The 19716-nt window shown below is 38.5% G+C and overlaps 1 protein-coding gene across 1 annotated transcript; it reads right to left on the bottom strand.

Annotated features, from left to right (window-relative positions):
• Positions 1 to 2512: 2512 nt before the first annotated feature.
• Positions 2513 to 7702, bottom strand: LOC104210461 (calmodulin-binding protein 60 A-like). Its single transcript, XM_009759362.2, has 7 exons — positions 7375 to 7702; positions 6437 to 6515; positions 5546 to 5598; positions 4947 to 5434; positions 4329 to 4489; positions 3570 to 3776; positions 2513 to 3391 (listed from the first exon to the last, which is right to left on the bottom strand). Exons 1-7 carry the CDS (start codon positions 7473 to 7475, stop codon positions 2783 to 2785), a joined length of 1698 nt encoding a protein of 565 aa, XP_009757664.1. The 5' UTR covers positions 7476 to 7702; the 3' UTR covers positions 2513 to 2782.
• Positions 7703 to 19716: the final 12014 nt, after the last annotated feature.

Genomic DNA, 19716 nt, shown 5'->3' with positions numbered 1-19716 from the left:
TTCTGGCTGAAAGTAAAAGTGATTGTTGGGCCCTGTCAAATAAGACCACTAAGAATTGGTCTGTTTTTTTTTCTTTTCTGGAAAGCAAATGGAGTTCATGACTCTCAAGCTGTAAGGTCATATGGGCCTAAAACCAACTGGCTATGCCAACTCAATAGATGCGGGCCTGTTGGAAGCCCTTATAATTGATATTGATTTCTTTGTGATGTTTTATCAGTAGTCCAATAACGTGAAATGCATCCCCATCCGAATTGATTTGTAATCTCTTACTCGTAAAAATAGCACGGGCTAGCCAGTTTTTGGATTGGTCATTAAAAAATAGCCCACGTTTGTAAAGTCATTGAAAAATAGCCACTATTTTGCTGCAACATGAAAAGTTTCAGCATAATATACTGGAGATCGATGCAACTGTGTATGAACTTTCAGCATAAAACTCTAACACGCGGAAAGTTCCTGTATAATATACTGGAGATTGGAGCACCGGTGCTCCAATCTCCTGTATATTATGCTGGACCGATATATTATACTGGAACTCCAGTATAAGTCCCAGTATATTATACTGGAGTATTTTTTCGAATTTTGAACAGTATTCAGATTTATCTTTACATGAAAAGTGATTAAATTTCAATTACTTTTGAAAGTGTGTCTGTTTTTGAATGATCACTTGTAAATTTGGCTATTTTTTAATTTCAGCCCTCTTACTCTTCATACATGAGTTCACTTTGATCTTGGTCAGTCCAAGAATAATCTCTATAGAAGTTAATTAAGTGGAATGAACAAACATAGTTTAATCATAAAGTATTACTAGTCAGTTAACAAGGATTCATCTATTTGTACAGAAGAGTTTAGTCATGAATTTTTCAAAGTCCTTATGAATTCGTGACTCAAACTCCATAATTTTCCTACCTTCACACTTGATCTCAAACTTAGAATAAAATAATTCGTGAACATGCGTTGTTGTTTTAGGCGCGCTTTAATAAATAATCGTTATGTTTATAGGTACGATTTTCGTGGCATAATTGTGACACTTAATCCCAAATTCAAGTGCACGTTCGCGTGACTTGACCTTACAACTTCAAAGTAACAATAGAATTAAATATGTTGTAAATTGCTGGTGCGTTTCAAGTGGCGTGATTACGATGTGTGTAAAATGACAAGTGTGTGACATCGTAACTTGTATGAAATTAATTCCATAATTACTAAAATATATAATTAAAAGTGGTAGAAAGGCAAAGATGCACATAGGTTTAAAACATGTAATAATCAGATAATTAAGCCAAGTTTAATAGTAGAGCGACCGTGCTAAAACCACGAAATTCGGGAGTGCCTCATACCTTCTCCCGGTAACAGAATCCCTTACACGGTCTTCTGTGTTTCGCAGACTTATACGGAGTAAAACTTTCCTTGATTTGGGATTTGAAATAATTGGTGATTCGGAACACCGTAATTAAATAATTCCGAGTGGCGACTCTTAAAAATAAAATAAAATTAGTCTCATTTCAATAATGTTATTTAAATTGGAAAAATTCTTTTCCCTATAAAAAGGAGGTGTAACAGTACATCCTATATTTTCTCATTTTTTAAAATGTATAAAGATATTATTGTTGAAATAACAAAATCAAGTCAGGTCGTTATTCTAGAGACTGACCGGCTTATTTCTTCTCTTTCTTAGATTGTTCTAAGGTTTTCTTCGATATTCTTCTTTCATGTCAGATAACATGACCAGGGACTTAGATTTCTCTCGATCTGAGCTTCACTCCAGTGTCACCCTTGGACGGAGTTTCGTCGTCAACCGTTGGGTTGGAATTAACCAATAGAGAGAAATATGTTACAGTCAATTGCTCAAGAGTTTGTATCAATCTCACGTCTTGTCATCAAATAACAAAGTAAATTTTGTTCCACAAACTCTCCCATAGCTTGGAGCCTCCCAAGCCTAGAGTATACGAACTCAGGGTGTTTGGTTGGACATTTAAGCTGGTCAAATTAGCTTTTGATTTCTTTTTAAAAATTTCCAAAAATGCTTAAAATAAGTTAAAAACTACTTAAAACAAGTCAAAAACAATAAGTTGGGCAATCTCAATTTATGACTTTTTGGCTTAAAAACTATTTTTGCTGAAAACCCACTTTTTTAAGCTAATCCAAACGGGCTCTCAGTCGGAGGAGGAGGCCTCCCTCCTATCAATGCTACTCTGGCTGGTTCGAAATCAATTCAACTCCATTTATAACAAAATTTTTGGCATTAATTTTCAGGAGCTACCACGTAGTTTTGTACTACGCACTAATTGTACTATCTCGTTCATGGCAGATAATTATAACATTTTAACAAGGAGCTTGATATGAACATCATGCAGTCAACTTTTAAATAGCTTGATTATGCAAATATTGTTTATATTGGTATTTGATAAAATTTAAGTACTCTGATTTAATAAGGTTTTTGTACAAAATAAAAGAAGAGTTATAGGCTGGAACTGTAACTTAGCCATTAAATCTTATGCAGATAAACTATATGGAGTGGAGGTAACATTTCCCTTGGAATAGATGATAAACATGTACACAGACAAACCCTGCAGCCTAGCAATTACAAAATCTTAAGTATCATTCAGATGAGCTGGAAGCTCGAAAGACATCATTTTGTGACAATAATAATTTCTTGAAAAGAAAAGAATCAGAACTTAATTAAAGAAGCGGCTAATCCTACACATATCAACAAGAAAGTCTACTCTTATTCAGCTACTGCACACGATTATGCATCGGGCAGCAATTTCCTAGTGATGATCTTGCCTCAGTATAACACACACTTGATGTTTTGAGAAACAACGGTTTTCCTTTTTATAATCCTCCTAACTGAGAACCACCTAAACACACTAAATAACATTTTCCATCTCCTTTGAGCTTTATCCAGAGGGACAATTTCATTATGAGCAAGAAAGCTGTTCATGATACTGTGTAGATCAGGCGATGTTGGACCAGGAAGGGAAGAATCAGTGACAAAGAAAGGAAAATGCATATCCGCACAGAAAGGTGGAGTGAAAGAATCAGTATCGTCCATGGAGTTGGAGTCTTGGCTAGGAAAACTCAATGGTTGGTCAAAGCTAACAACATCCATCTTGTCTATATCATGCAAGATATAATCATCCAAGATGTCTATTGAAGAGATGGATGGTAAGTTATCAGGTGTTGATGCAGCCAATTGCTGATAATCACATATGCTAACCTTTTGGGAAGTCAAAAGATCACTGCTGCTATCAGAATTGGCCATCATGGGTGAGCTTGAGGACAACTGAACAGTGGAAAATTGCAAAACATAATCCATCACAGATGTCTCGTCCTCAAAGGAAACTACTCCTTCCCAGTGTCTGAATGCACCAATGACCAAATCACGAGCATCATCCTGAATATAACAAAGGATATTATTGGTTTAAACCAGATTCCTACAGAAGCAAAGGCAACTGCTAAACAATGCTCAATTCAACAAGATAAGTTTGGACAACAAAGCAAATTTCTTTCCAAGATAAAAAACGGCATAAGACAGACATGGAGGAGAGAACTTTTAATGCAAAGATACATGCCTTTTGAGTTTCAGACAACTTGTCAATAGGAAGATACTGACAATCTGAAAGAAGTCCCGTCACTTGTCCAACGATGTTAAAAACCACTCCATTCGATTGCATAGATCCAGATGGGCGGTACAAGTACAAATTCTTGTCAAGTACACATGTTCGAGCATGTTCCACTGTCACTTCCCACATTTTAGCGGACATACCACTCCCAAGAACCTGCAAGATTTCCATAGATAAAGTAAAAAACAAGAGTTTTCAGTTTATTCAAAACATGAGGGAACAATAATACTAAATCTATGGATCAACAAATATCTTAATCTCACTCAAGGTGTTCTCACTTAGACACTCGGTGTAAACAAAGCCAAAGTCTGGTATGGATCTTCTCAATGAAGACAGAGGATGCTTAATGACGCTAATCCACTAGTCAAACATCAACATCAAAAAGATACAAGGACCCAGAGGATGAAAACAAAAAAAGATTCCATCCTGTACATTGTAACAACGTAGTTGTAACATATATAGAAGTTTTAACTTGTGTTATACTATTAAACAAAATCATAGGCGTCGCATAACCACATAAACTCCGGTTTAAACAAAGCATTAACCAGGTTTTCAATAACCATAAGAGTCAACCAGACGTTTGACAACCATCATTATGGTCATCTTCATTGCTGTTCAATCAATAACAAATTAAACTGTTGAATCAATTAAATGACGCATTTGTTGGATTCTATATTAACATGCAAGATAGAATGCCAAAATACTTACATTTCGAAGCCTTGCAGGATCAAGATAGAGTAGAGTCAGAAAATCTTTCACTGTGTTGACTCTTTCCTTGCTCAAACGCCTGTGGAAAGCTCCATCTTTACCAATTTTTTCCAGCCTCCAAAGTTCATCTGAAAGAGATGGGGGATGGTGCTTCTTGTACACTATGAAGAAAGCAGGAAGATAGACAGTGTTTTAGCTCACACTTGAAGCTACTAACAGTTGTTTGATACCAGATGTTCCATTTGACTCCGAAAATGTTCCATCATAATCTCATTCCTTCATTTTTCCCTTTTAGATTTATTAACTCTGAGCTCATTATCAGGCTAATATGAAGAAACCACTCCGGTCAACTTGGATTTGTTGAGATAGTTTTTGGTGTTACAGTTTCGGTTATCCGGTTTGAGTGCAGTTCTTATAAAAGCATCCACTTAACCGAGCCAAAAAAACCAATAATGATGTTTATATCCTGTCAATATTCGGTATCTTAGAATTGGAATAAAAAAGTTTTAAAAAGCGTAGTAGAGTTTACACCTTTTAATTGAACAGCATCTATCATTTAAGACTTGTAAGATCATCCTACCCCAAAATTTTTAAAACAAAGGAGTACGAAGAACTTACACTCTCCACGGTGATCCCTAACTATGAAGGACTCTGTCTTTGCCTCTCTTACTCTGCTTCCTTTAAAGCTATCGACAAGCCTTGCCCCCAGCCTGAATCTACGACTTCTTGTCCAGCTTGAATTATCTGTAAAGGAAATATCACCCACCCAACCAATACCCTCCTTGAGATTTAAAAATGCATCCCCACTAAGGAGAGGTTTCTTTCCTCCCCTTTCTCTCACAATGTTGTTCTTGAATTCTTCTACGGTCCAATTGCCCCCTTCCTCACCATCAAAATCTCCCTCAAGCACCACTATTTCCACTTTTGCACAGGATTCAGGACCAGTAGAGACTACTTGCTCAGTTAGAGCATCAACTAGTATAACCTTCAGGCTGGATTCTTCTCCTTCTATTCGAGTTCCCGTAAATATAGGGGGAGATATGGCATCTAAAAACTTCAGCTTCAGGTTTCTAAGTTCACAAGGGTATACACCTTTCGTGGAATTCCTACAAGAGGTGCAAAAGAGGAAGAAAAAAAACAGCTACAGTTGAGTGATAACCACAGAATTAAGCACACAAATCATCTGCATGTTAAGAACACCAAATCAATTAATAGACCTTTTGATACTTGTCATGTACTTCCTGAGGGCCAATTCAACTTCCTCTTTTACCTGTAAGAAAAAGATAAAATAAGTTCATTTCTTATTCATGAGGCTAATCATGACAGCTTAAGGCAAAGAAAAGGAAAAATTCCTGCAGACACAAATTGCAAGTTCGTGTCCGATTTGACACGAGCATTGAAAATGAGTTTTATTTGAAGATAAACAGAAATCGAATAGGACACATATTCTTCGAAGCTAAATAGGGAAGTAGGAATGCCAAGTTACCTTCTGATTTTACAGGAAAGTGTAAAATTTGGTTTGACGCGACTTTCTGGATGATAAGTAGGATATATGTTGAGCTTAGCTTCCATCGTATAGAGAGTATCATTATGGTAAGTGGACTAGACAGAAAATACTATAAACTAAATAAGCAACGGCATAAGATGTATTTATGTCACCAAAGCTGACATCACAAACCACACAGCTTGAAGCACTGAAACTTTTCTACATAGCTACTGGTGCGATCACATTTATCATTCATGCTTTTTATGTTAAGCATCAAGAAAAGGGAAGAGGAAAGCGCACATTCGGAAATAAGAAAAGGTTACAGACAGTGGAATCTTGGAAAATTAAACAAATTAGACTCTCAAATTAAAATTATGGGTGGTGTCGTTCAAAGGTCATGACCATAAGCATAGGACTAGTACTCTGGGACACAACATTCAAATTTTGTGCCTTTCTGAATACTTTTTTGTTGCAACCCGATCTCTAAATGGAGAGGGTTGACACTTTGTAATTGCTGAGGAAATACGAAACAGGTTACATATCACTCAAGAGGAGCTCAAGGAGATAAATCACGTCATAGACTATGAAGGAAATAATGAATGTTCAGAAAAAATGAACTTACCACACGACGAAGCAATGGCTCCAAAGCTGGCTCCATACAGCTTTGCGCCTTGCGCATATTCATTACTTCCACAATCACGCTGCATGAAATAACAAAAAGAACGATCAGTAACAAAATTGCAGGACAGACAAATAAAGGAACAGGAACTCGGCGTATATTTTTTGGCAAATTCATCTCAAAATCCAGTTCACTGCTACAAAAATCAATTAACTCAGGGTGTTTGGACTACATATACGAGCATTCAGAGAGTGGAAGTACCCACACATTAACCTCTCACGTATCAGGAATTGTTCTTCACTAAACATCAACATGGAAAAACGGTAATCCATAATCTGTTACAGGCACATTAAAAAAGTAACAACTCCACCCACTTTTTTCATTCTACATCTAATCCATGATATGCAAACCTCCACCGCAGCGGCAGAGCTAAGCCCACTGAAGGGCGGTCAATTGAACACCCTTAATTGGAAGTTATATTGTGTATATAGGTTAAATATTACATTTTATACATGTATATTAAATCTTGAACACCGTTAGTTCAATTCCTGGTTTCACCACTGCACTAATCGCCACCTTCTAAAGAAAATAAACAGCACTAACTAAGCTTAGAAACCATATTATTTTCCATCGCGGACTAAAACTAAAATAGACTAAAGAGATGATGGAAAACCGCGCCCCACCTCAAATTTCAACTAATCCATCCCAGGAACCTTTCAAATATTAATCAGTTCATAACTGGGACGTCGCATCCCATCCCAAACCCAGCACTAGTTTTCCATAAGCCGTACTGAAAATTCAAAATATCCTAAAGGCTGTCTTTACTGTAATTTTCAAATATGCAAATTTTAATAAAATATACTCTCATAAGCAAAAGAGTCAAACAAATTGAAACGAAAAGATTCATTTTTCTCAAAGTAATTTATACTAGTAATTTTGACCTTTTGAGAGGAGGAACTCTCCGGCGACGCTTGTCCCCCGAAGAATCGGTGCCATCGGGTCGAGGGGTGGCATCTTGTTGCAGTTGCCTCCTCAGTGACATTATCAAAGTAGTCTATCAAAGGGAATTGCACTCTTACGAATAGTTGTGGTTGTGAGTGGTGGAAAAGACGATAACCATGGAAATGGAATAATGGTGAGTGAGGAGACAAAAGGACCAACATGCGTTAGCAGATGAAGATGATTGAACAACAATTATTCAAGGGTTTCAGAGAGAGGGGATGCGAAATAGTATTAGATACGTACTGCGTTTGAGTAAAAAAGGAGTACAGTCCAAAAAGATATCTGATCGTATGATTTATAAGGTTGTGGAGAGTTTTTGTGCCTATTGTTTCTTTCCTTGTTGCTTTCTCGACTGAGATAAAAGAGACGGTGAAAATGGGGGATGACCCACTCCTTGGAGTGCTATTGCTATATACATGTTGCAGGGTCATAATTGTTCATCCTTCCGTTTGGATCAATATTTTCCTAAAAAAAAAATGAAATTAAGTAAGTTAGTTTTTCAAATATTAGAATCGAACTAAATCAAACCAATTAAGTCAGTTTTTTCTCGATTCGGTTTATATCGGTTTTTTTCTTAAATATAAGATATACATTATCAAACACATATTTCGGCGATCACATTTTTAACGTAACTCTATCAAATCAATTGTCCTTTGAGAAATTTATTATTTACCAAGATATATTAATGATAATTGAATCAAATAGTGATGAATAATATAAAGACTCAATTAAAAATATATTATTTTTAACATGAAATAGATTCCTTACACTTAACAAAAGAAAACTATCAATCAAACTAGAATGTAAAGGTAAAGAACTATACTAAAAGTGCAAACGATTAACATTTAATATAAAATTTTTGAAACTTTATATAAAAGTATACATATATACAGGTGTAATTCTAAATTTAAAATAGTTACTCCTATATTCGGTTTGGTTCGGGTTTTTTTTATTAAAACCAAAACCAAACCAAATTTGATCAGTTTTTAAATTTCCAAACCAAACCAAATAGTATCAGTTTTTTCTGGTCGGTCTGGTTTGATTTTCGGTTTGGTTTGGTTTATCGAATTTTTATGAACACCCCTAGTAATATATATATATATATATATATATATATATATATATATATATATATATATATATATATATATATATATAATGTTTGAAGTGTTTGACAAGTTTTTAGAAGAGAAAGTTACATTTGAGTAGAAGTAGAAGCAGTTTTGAGAAGCAAAAAAAGTATACTTTTTCCAAAAATAATTTTTTTTAAAAATATTTTTGAGAAAAATACACTTAGAAATACTTTTTAAAAGCTTTATCAAACAACAATTGTTGCTCAAAAATGTTGTTCAAATTAATTAGCTAAACACAAATTGCTTCTCATCAAAATTATTTTTGAGAAAAATACTTTCAAAAAAAAATATTTCTCAAAATAGGGTGATTATAGAAGCTTGGCCAAACAGACTATTGGTATATGTTCGTTGATATTTGTTCTACTGTCGTTAATATTGCACGCCGAATTAGTGACTGTAATACCATATTTAATAAAGAAGTCTAAGGAGTTTTTACTATCGTTATTTTTATTTGTTATAACCGATAATCTGTCTTATATTTAGAATTATAAATTCCACATTTTAAGAAGATTTACTTGTTGATAGTTTTGATCAACTTAATAGTGTAAAAGAAAGTTTATACTAACGATATGCATAAATTAAACTTTTTAACAAAATAGCCTATTAATGATATTATTTGTTTAGAGTTTATTTATGCTGTCTTAAGACATGTCACTAGGATCAAAATTTTGCTTCTTATATAAGAAATATTTATCCTATTTCTTATTAATTAGTCCTTCAATTTGTCTATTTTTGTTTCCTAGACCTCAATTTATTCATTGGTTTCGTTTATCCACATCAAACAAGTTTTCTTTTCATTAGGTCCACTTGATCACAAGTTCACAACTAATACCCTCCTAGTTCCAAATTGTACTTTTGACATCCTTCCAATTGGTTACTGACGTATTGCGAGCAATTACTATTCCCATTTAAAAGAATCACCCCTCCTAATACTCTATGCTCGGGCTCAGGCTATCACTCAAATTTGTAGTCGACCAACTTGTTCTAATACTACTGATTACTGTTAACCCGTAAAATGATATGATTGAATTTGTAATGTGATTTATAGACACTTAATTAATTTGATCCAAGAATATGAAACTAATAAGAATAAAAATAAGATTACTAAATAATTTGAAAAAAATACAAGCCTGACGTTGGACTTAGCTTCTTCGGAAGCAGTAATAAGAGCAACGTTAAGAACTAAAGAAAGAGAGTAATTTGATATAGAAAAATGTCACGACCCCGGTTCGCCCTCCGTGAACCATCGTGACGACACCTAGTCTCTACGACTAGGTAAGCCTAAATTGCGGAAGAAAAAACCAAAATTTGCGGGAAAAAAATAATTTTAAACAAGAATAAAGTGATAATAGTGTTTAAATGTGCCGCTCGGCATACACCATATATAAATCTCAAAACCAATATCCAAATCCAAGACCCGGAAACCCACGAATCGCAAGCTAAGAAAAAGAAATGCTACGTAGCTCTAACTCCGGAATTGTCTAATAAGAACAGAAAGTACAGAAGGACTAAATACTAGAAAGCAGGAATAGAAAGGGGACTCCTCTGTCTGCGGACGCGGCAGATGTACCTCAAAGTCTCTAAGTAGTCGCCTCCCTCAAGGATGGTAGGCCTGAGTAGAAGTACCTGGATCTGCACATGAAAAACATGTGCAGAAGGGGCATGAGTACACCACAACGGTACTCAGTAAGTGCCAAGCCTAACCTCGGTTGGGTAGTGACGAGGAAGGTCTGGGCCCTACTGAGATTAAATAAATATAAATATGACAGGATAAGATAAGCAGTACAATTGAAAATCTGTAGTAAGAATATACACAGGATAATAAGTGTACAATAACAGAAATAGAGATGAAGGCAAACCACAAGGAAGTACCACTCATAACAAGGATGATAATCGGGGATCTCTTGGTATCCCGAGGATCTCTAGGTATCCTCAATATATATGCCAGGGATCTCTTGGTATCCTCAATATATGATAGGGATCTCTTGGTATCCTAAGGATCTCTTGGTATCCACAATATATCTCTTGGTATCCTGAGGATTTCTTGGTATCCTCAATATACGTGCCAGGGATCTCTTGGTATCCCGCACCTCAGTTCAGATCATAAATACATACATGGGATCTCCCGGGATGTCGTCCCGTAGTCCCAAAGTAAAAACACACAGCAGCAACACAGGAATACCCAATTAAGCTAAATTTCGTACCAAGTAAACAGTTAATCCTAGCCTAACATGCTTCACGTAATGCAATTAATGCAGTTTAAGCAAATAGGCAATTAAGTCAACTAAACATGCTTTTCTAAACTAGCAATAGGCTAAATTCACAAGTAGAATAAAACAGGAAAAAGAACTCAATTGAAATACTTAAGGAAAAATTGGATTTTCAATAATTAGCTCAAGTACGCGCTCGTCACCTCACGTACAAGGCATTTCAATTATCAAATATATCATATCCTAAGGGGAAGGTCCCCCACACTAGGTTAGACAAGCCACTTACCTCGAACCGGCTCAAAATCAACCCAACACCGCGTCTTTGCCACGAGTACTCGACTCCAAATGGACCAAATCTATTCAATTCAATTACATAATGTAAATAACACTTCAAGTAACTGATTCTACAATTAAATTCTAAGCTAATACTCGAAATTATGTAAAATGACCAAAATGCCCCTCGGCCCCATATCTCGGAATTGGGTAAAATTCACATTTTCAGAATCCTCATGCCCTCACGAGTCTAACCATACCAAAATTATCCAATTCCGATACCATTTGGTCATTCAAATCATCATTTTACATTTTTGAAAGGTTTCACAAGTTTTCTTCCCAAATTCCATCCCAAATCACGAATTAAATGATGAATTCAATGTTGGATTCATGTACTCTAGCCAAATATGAGTTAGAATCACTTACCCCGATGAATTTTTTGAAAAACCTTCGAAAAATTGCCAAAATCCGAGCTCTCTAGGTCAAAATATGAAATAAAACCCAAAACCTCGTATTTATAGGGCACCCCCCGGATTTCCACCATTGCGGACCGCACAAAAACGAGTGCTATCCGCACAAAACCAGTGTTGTCCACACAGGTTTTGACTACAGTGACAGGCTTTAGTATTTTGGCCATAACTTTCTCTAGAGATGTCCAAATTGTGATTTCTTTACCATTCTGGAAACTAGACACGAAGGGATACAACTTTCGTTTTGAATCATCCCAAAATTCCTTGTAGATCAAACGATATGAGCTTCCGAAGTAGGACCAACGAAATTTTCCTCACCGCGGACCGCACAGCCCCCACCACGGACGCACTGGACTTTGTGTGGACCGCACTAGTGAGTTCCGAGGCCTGCAACTCTTCTGGACCTGCAACAACTATGATTTTTGGCCTAAAACATCCCGAAACCTACCCGGAACTCACCCGAGTCCCCGGGACTTCAAACCAATTATACCAACATATCTCATGACATCGTTCAAACTTGTTCAAAACTTCCGAACGCTCACAACAACATCAAATCACCAATTTAACATAGGATTCAAGCCTAAAAACTCCGAGAACTCTTAACTTATGCTTTCAATCAAAAAGTCTATCAAATTTCGTCCGAACGACCTAAAATTTTGCAAGCATGTCACATTCAACACTACGAAGCTACTCCAATTTTCGGGATTCCATTCCGACCCTTAGATCAAAATCTCACTATCGGACCGGAAACTTTAAAAATTTGACTCTCGCCATTTCAAGCCTAAATTAGCTACGGACCTCCAAAACACAATCCAATCATGTCCCTAAGCCCGAAATCACCTAACGGAGCTAATGGAACCGTCAGATTTCCATTCCGAGGCTGTCTTTATACTGTTCCGACTACGGTCAACTTTCCAACACTTAAGCTCTCATTTAGGGACTAAGTGTCCCAAAACTCTCCAAAACTCAAAGACGAACATCCCGGAAAATAAAAATAGCAGAAATAAACTTGGGGAAAACAATTAATAGGGGATTGGGGCGTAAATTCTTAAGACGACCGGCCGGGTCGTCACATCCTCCTGCACTTAAACATTCGTTCGTCCTCGAACGAGCATAGAGACATACCTGAAGTAGTGAAAAATGAGGGTAACGGCTGCGCATATCCTGCTCGGTCTCCCAGGTCGCCTCCTAGACCGGCTGACCCCGCCATTAAACCTTCATCGATGCAATGTTCTTTGACCTCAGTTTTCTGACCTGCCTGTCCAATATTGCCACTGGCTCCTCAACATAAGATAGATCCTTGTCCAACTGGACTGAATTGAAATCCAACACGTGCAACGGATCACCATGATATCTCCGGAGCATCGAAACATGAAATACCGGATGAACTCCTGCCAAGCTAGGAGGTAAGGCAAGCTCATAAACAACCTCCCCAACACGCCTCAATATCTCAAAAGGGCCAATAAACCTCGGTCTCAACTTCCCTTTCTTCCCGAATCTCATAACGCCCTTCATAGGCAAAACCCGAAGCAGAACCCGCCCTTCAACCATATAGGAAACATCACGAACCTTCCAGTCCGCATAACTCTTCTGTCTGGACTGGGCTGCACGGAGCCTATCCTGAATCACTTTAACCTTCTCCAAAGCATCCTGAACTAAGTTCGTGCCCAATAATCTAGCCTTACACAGCTCAAACCAACCCACCGAGGATCTACACCGTCTCCCATATAAAGCCTAATATGGTGCCATCTGAATGCTGGACTGATAGTTGTTGCTATAAGCAAACTCCGTCAATGGCAAGAACTGATCCCAAGACCCTCCAAACTCAATCACACACGCACGAAGCATATCCTCAAGAATCTAAATAGTGCACTCGGACTGTCCGTAAGTCTGAGGGTGAAATGTTGTACTCAACTCCACCCGAGTACCCAACTCATGTTGGACGGCCCTCCAGAACCGTGATGTAAACTGGGTACCTCTATCTGAGATGATGGACACTGAAACACCATGCAGACGAACAATCTCCCAGATATAAATCTCCGCCAACCACTCTGAAGAATAAGTAGTACACACAAGAATTAAATGAGCGGACTTGGTCAGCCGATCCACAATCACCCAAATAGCATCGAAGTTTCTCAAAATCCGTGGGAGCCCAACTACAAAGTCCATGGTGATCCGCTCCCACTTCCACTCCGGAATCTCTATCTGCTGAAGCAACCCACCCAGTCTCTGGTGCTCATACTTCACCTGCTGACAGTTGAGGCACCGAGCTACAAATCCAACTATATCCTTCTTCATCTGCCTCCACCAATAGTGATGTCTCAAATCCTGATACATCTTCGCAGCACCCAGATGAATGGAATATCGCGAACTATGGCCCTCATCTAGAATCAACTCTCGAAACCTATCAACATTGGGTACACAAATCTGACCCTGTATCCTCAATACCCCATCATCACCAATAGTCACATCTATGGCATCACCGTGCGGAACCTTGTCCTTGAGGACAAGCAAATGAGGGTCATCATTAGGGATGTTCACAGTTCGGTTTGGTCGGTTTTTGATTAAAACCAAAACCAAACCAATTTAATCGGTTTTTAAAATTTTAAAATCAAAACCAAACCAAATTAAATACAAACCATCGGTTTGATTGCTGTTGATTTGGTTCGGTTTGGTTCGATTTTTCGATTCTTAGTAAGCTAATGATAAGTCGATAATAGTAAAATAACCCTAGACAACAATCTGAAAATAATTTGCTAAATTTATGCTTTTTTATAAATTTCTTTCAGAACTGAAAGTTTATTTACCTATTTAAATGAAAAGAATGAACAAAAAACAAACTAAAAGTTTGCTTTCTCAAGCTTTAGCCATTGTTATCTTGCAATTTGAATTTGCTTTCTTTACTCTTGTGGTGGTTTTTTTTAACTATTCTATTAGGCAAAAGTATGTGCGGAGGGTTAGAGAATTAGAGTCTCTTAATGAAAAGAAAATTGGTCGAGTCCTATTGTTTTGGGCTTAGGCAATCTTTTAAGATATAAAAGGATAAACTAAAATTCAAAATAACAATTAAAATACATAAAATATTTAAAATTATTTACAAAAAGATATTATATTATATATAAATAATTATTAAATTTTGTATATAATTAGTCGGTTTGGTTCGGTTTATTTTTCGATTTTTTAAAATAGAACCAAAACCAAACCAAATATTATCGGTTTTTAAAATTTAAAACCAAAATCAATCCAAATCAAGAAAAATATCGGTTTACTTAATCTGTTTGGTTCGGTTTTCGGTTTGGATCGGTTTTCCGTCAAACTGTGAACACCCCTAGTCATCATACTGTCGTTCCCTGATACGATCAAATAAGCAAGACCGAGAAACCACGCAAGCTAGAACCCGACTGGGCTACGAAAGATCCAATCTCACAAACTAACTGGCTAAGGCCTGAACATCTATCGCCATAGGCCTCTCTGATGCTGGTAAATAAGCCAAACTCCCCAAGCTCTCTGCCCGACGACTCAAAGTATCGGCCACCACATTGGCCTTGCTCGGGTGATACAAAATAGTGATATCATAGTCCTTTAGCAACTCTAACCACCTCCTCTGGTGCAAATTTAAATCCTTTTGCTTGAACAAGTGCTGCAAGCTCTGATTGTCAGTATAAATCTCACAGGGAACATCATATAAGTAATGGCGCCAAATTTTCAGGGCGTGAACAACGGCAGCTAACTCAAGGTCGTGAATAGGGTAGTTCTTCTCAAGTATCTTACACTGTCTGGACGCATAGGCAATCACCCTACCGTTCTGCATCAACATTGCTCCAAGGCCAACCCTCGAGGAATCACAATAGACCGTATAAGACCCCGAACCTGTAGGCAATATCACAATTGGGGTTGTAGTCAAAGCTGTCTTGAGCTTCTGAAAGCTCGCCTCACACTCCTCCATCCATTGAAACAGAGCACCCTTCTGGGTCAACCTGGTCATAGGGGCTGCAATCAATGAAAACCCCTCCACAAAACGACGGTTGTAGCCTGCCAAACTAAGGAAACTGCGAATCTCTGTAGCTGAGGATGGTCTGGGCCAACTCTGCACGACCTCTATCTTCTTTGTATCCATCTGAATACCCTTACTCGATACCACGTGGCCTAAGAATGCCATTGAATCCAACCAAAACTCAATTTCGAGAACTTAGCATATAACTTCTTCTCTCTCAAAGTTTGAAGCGCAGTCCTCAGGTACTGCTCATGATCTTCCCGACTCCAGGAATACACCAGAATATCATCAATAAAGACAATGACGAAAGAGTCAAGATACGGCCGGAACGCACTGTGCATCAAATGCATAAAGGTTGCTGGGGCATTGGTCAGCCCAAATGACATAACAAGGAACTCATAATGACCATACCGAGTCCTGAAAGCAGTCTTCGGGATATCTTGCTCTCGAATCTTTAACTGATGGTAACCTGAGCGTAAATCAATCTTAGAAAATACCCGTGCACCCTGAAGCTGGTCAAATAGATCATCAATACGAGGCAAAGGATAACGGTTCTTCATTGTAATCTTGTTTAACTAGAGATAATCAATACACATACGCATAGGACCATCCTTTTTCTTCACAAACAAGATAGGAGCACCCCAAGGTAATACACTAGGCCGAATAAAACCCTTATCAAGAAATTTCTGTAACTGATCCTTCAACCCCTTCAACTCAGGAGGAGCCATACGATACGGAGGAATAGAAAGGGGTTGAGTGCCCGGCAATAGATCAATGCCAAAACAATATCTCTATTAGGCGGCATGCCTGGAAGATCAGCTGGAAACACATCGGGAAAATCCCGTACTACTGGGACTGAATCAACTAAAGGGGTATTAATACTAACATCTCTCACATAAGCTAAATGCGTGTCACACCCCTTCTCAACCATACACCGAGCTTTAAGAAAAGAAATAACTCTACTGGAAGTGTGATCTAAAGTACCCCTCCACTCAACACGCGATATACTTGGCATAACCAGCGTCACGATTTTGGAGTGACAATCAAGAATAGCATAATGGGGCGACAACCAGTCCATGCCCAAGATAATATCGAAATCTACCATGCTGAGCAACAATAAATCGGCTCTGGTCTCAAAATCACTAAGAGCAACCAAACACGACCGATAAATGCGGTCCACAACAGGAGAATCTCCCATAGGAGTAAAAACATAAACAAGGGAACTCAAAAAATCCCGAGATACACCCAAATGCAGAGCAAAATAAGAAGACATATAAGAGTAAGTAGAGCCTGGATCGAATAGAACCGATGCATCTCTGTGGCAAACCAATATAATACATGTGATGACAGAATCGGAGGCAACAACCTTGGTACAGGCAGGAAGGGCATAGTATCTGGCTTGGCCCCCCCCTCTAGGGCGACTTCTACCTCCCCGACCTCCACCTCTAGCTGGATGAGCAGGTGGGGTAGCAATTGGAGCTGTGATCATAGCCTGAGAACTCTGCAGAGTGCGCTGCGGCTGAGAAGTCTGTGGAGGTGCACTCCTCCCAAGTCTAGGGCAATCCCTCACCACATGGTGTATGTCACCACACTCAAAAACAAGCTCTGGGAGTACATGGCAGTGGGAGCTATGCGGTACGGGTACCCCAAGACCCCTAAACACCTGAAACACTATGTGAAATCTGAGATGCAAACTGAGCTGGCTGACCCACAAAACCTCTACCATGCCATACTCTTCCTCCAAAATAAGGACCAGTGGGTCTCTCCAGTCTACGAGGTCTCCTTACTTCCCTATACTCTTTCTCCTGGTCTCGTCTGTCCTTTCTCTCTTGGACCCACCTGTCCTCTACTCAGCGAGAGGTCCTCACCACCCGCTGAACTGGGACCACAAGTTGTGTCGCCATGACACCTAGAACTTGAACAATGGGAACTCACTGCTCTGGAGTGGGGGTGGTGGAAGTCTGGATCCCTTCTCTGATCTGTGAAGTAGTTGGTACAACCTGAATTAACCCCGCCTGAACTAACATACCAAACATGCTCGGAACTATGCAAACATATCCGGAAAGGCTGGAGCACTAGTAGCAGCAGGTGCATTCGGTGCTTGGGCTCTGGCTGGTACTACTGGTGGCTCCTCGGTGGCAGCTTGCGGGGGTGATCTTGCTTCATAGCATGCACGCGCGCGTCCTCAGCCTCTACCCCGACCCCGACTTCTAGCGACTCTCGCAGGGGCGTGGGTGCCTGATCATTTCAGGTAGCGCGTGTCCTCACCATCGGTAAGAGAATAGAAGATAGAAGTTCAGAATTCGTGATGTCAAAAATCTCGCACGACAGGAAAATCAAATGAAGTGGAATTTTCCTAACGGTTACATAACCTCTCGTAGATAAGTACAGATGTCTTCGTACCGATCAACGAGACTTTAATAAACCGGCTTGTGATTCATAACTCTTATGAACCTAGAGCTTTGATACCAACTTGTCTCGACCCCGGTTCGCCCTCCGTGAACCATCGTGACGGCACCTAGTCTCTACGACTAGATAAGCCTAAATTGCGGAAGAAAAAACCAAAATTTTGTAGAAGAAAAACAATTTAAAACAAGAATAAAGTAATAATAGTGTTTAAATGTGCCGCTCGGAATACACCATCTATAAATCTCAAAACCAATATCCAAATCCAAGACCCGGAAACCCACGAATCACAAGCTAAGAAAAAGAAATGCTACATAGCTGTAACTCCGAAATTGTCTAATAAGAATAGAAAGTACAGAAGGGCTAAATAATAGAAAGCAGGAATAGAAAGGGACTGAACTATGGACGCGACAGATGTACCTCAAAGTCTCTAAGTAGTCGCCTCCCTCACGGATGGTAGGCCTGAGTAGAAGTACCTGGATCTGCACATGAAAAACATGCGCAGAAGGGGCATGAGTACACCACAACGGTACTCAGTAAGTGCCAAGCCTAACCTCGATTGGGTAGTGACGAGGAAGGTCTGGGCCCTACTGAGATTAAATAAATATAAAGATGACAGGATAAGATAAGCAGTACAATTGAAAATCTGCAGTAAGAATATACACAGGATAATAAGAGTACAATAACGGAAATAGAGATGAAGGCAAACCACAAGGAAGTACCACTCATAACAAGGATGATAATCGGGGATCTCTTGGTATCCCGAGGATCTCTTGGTATCCTCAATATATATGCCAGGGATCTCTTGGTATCCTCAATATATGCTAGGGATCTCTTGGTATCCTGAGGATCTCTTGGTATCCGCAATATATCTCTTGGTATCCCGAGGATCTCTTGGTATCCTCAATATACATGTCAGTGATCTCTTGGTATCCCGCACCTCAGTTCAGATCATAAATACATACATGGGATCTCCCGGGATGTCGTCCCGTAGTCCCAAAGTAAAAACACACAGCAGCAACACAAGAATACCCAATTAAGCTAAATTTCGTACCAAGTAAACAGTTAATCCTAGCCTAACATGCTTCACGTAATGCAATTAATGCAGTTTGAGCAAATAGACAATTAAGTCAACTAAACATGCTTTTCTAAACTAGCAATAAGCTAAATTCACAAGTAGAATAAAACAGGAAAAAGAACTCAATTGAAATACTTAAGGAAGAATCGGATTTTCAACAATTAGCTCAAGTACGCGCTTGTCACCTCACGTACAAGGCATTTCAATTATCAAATATATCATATCCTAAGGGTAAGGTCCCTCACACAAGGTTAGACAAACCACTTACCTCGAACCAGCTCAAAATCAACCCAACATCGCTTCTTTGCCACGAGTACTCAACTCCAAATGGCCCAAATCTATTCAATTCAATTACATAATGTAAATAACACTTCAAGTAACTGATTCTACAATTAAATTCTAAGCTAATACTCGAAATTATGTAAAATGACCAAAATGCCCCTCGGCCCCATATCTCGGAATTGGGTAAAATTCACATTTTCAGAATCCTCATGCCCTCACGAGTCTAACCATACCAAAATTATCCAATTCCGATACCATTTGGTCATTCAAATCATCATTTTACATTTTTGAAAGGTTTCACAAGTTTTCTTCCCAAATTCCATCCCAAATCACGAATTAAATGATGAATTCAATGTTGGATTCATGTACTCTAGCCAAATATGAGTTAGAATCACTTACCCCGATGAATTTTTTGAAAAACCTTCGAAAAATTGC

The sequence above is a fragment of the Nicotiana sylvestris genome, chromosome 10 (assembly GCF_000393655.2).
Source record: "Nicotiana sylvestris chromosome 10, ASM39365v2, whole genome shotgun sequence".
Lineage (NCBI taxonomy): Eukaryota > Viridiplantae > Streptophyta > Magnoliopsida > Solanales > Solanaceae > Nicotiana > Nicotiana sylvestris.
The sequence above is the reverse complement of the archived record's forward strand: the minus strand, read 5'-3'. Positions and strand labels throughout refer to the sequence as shown.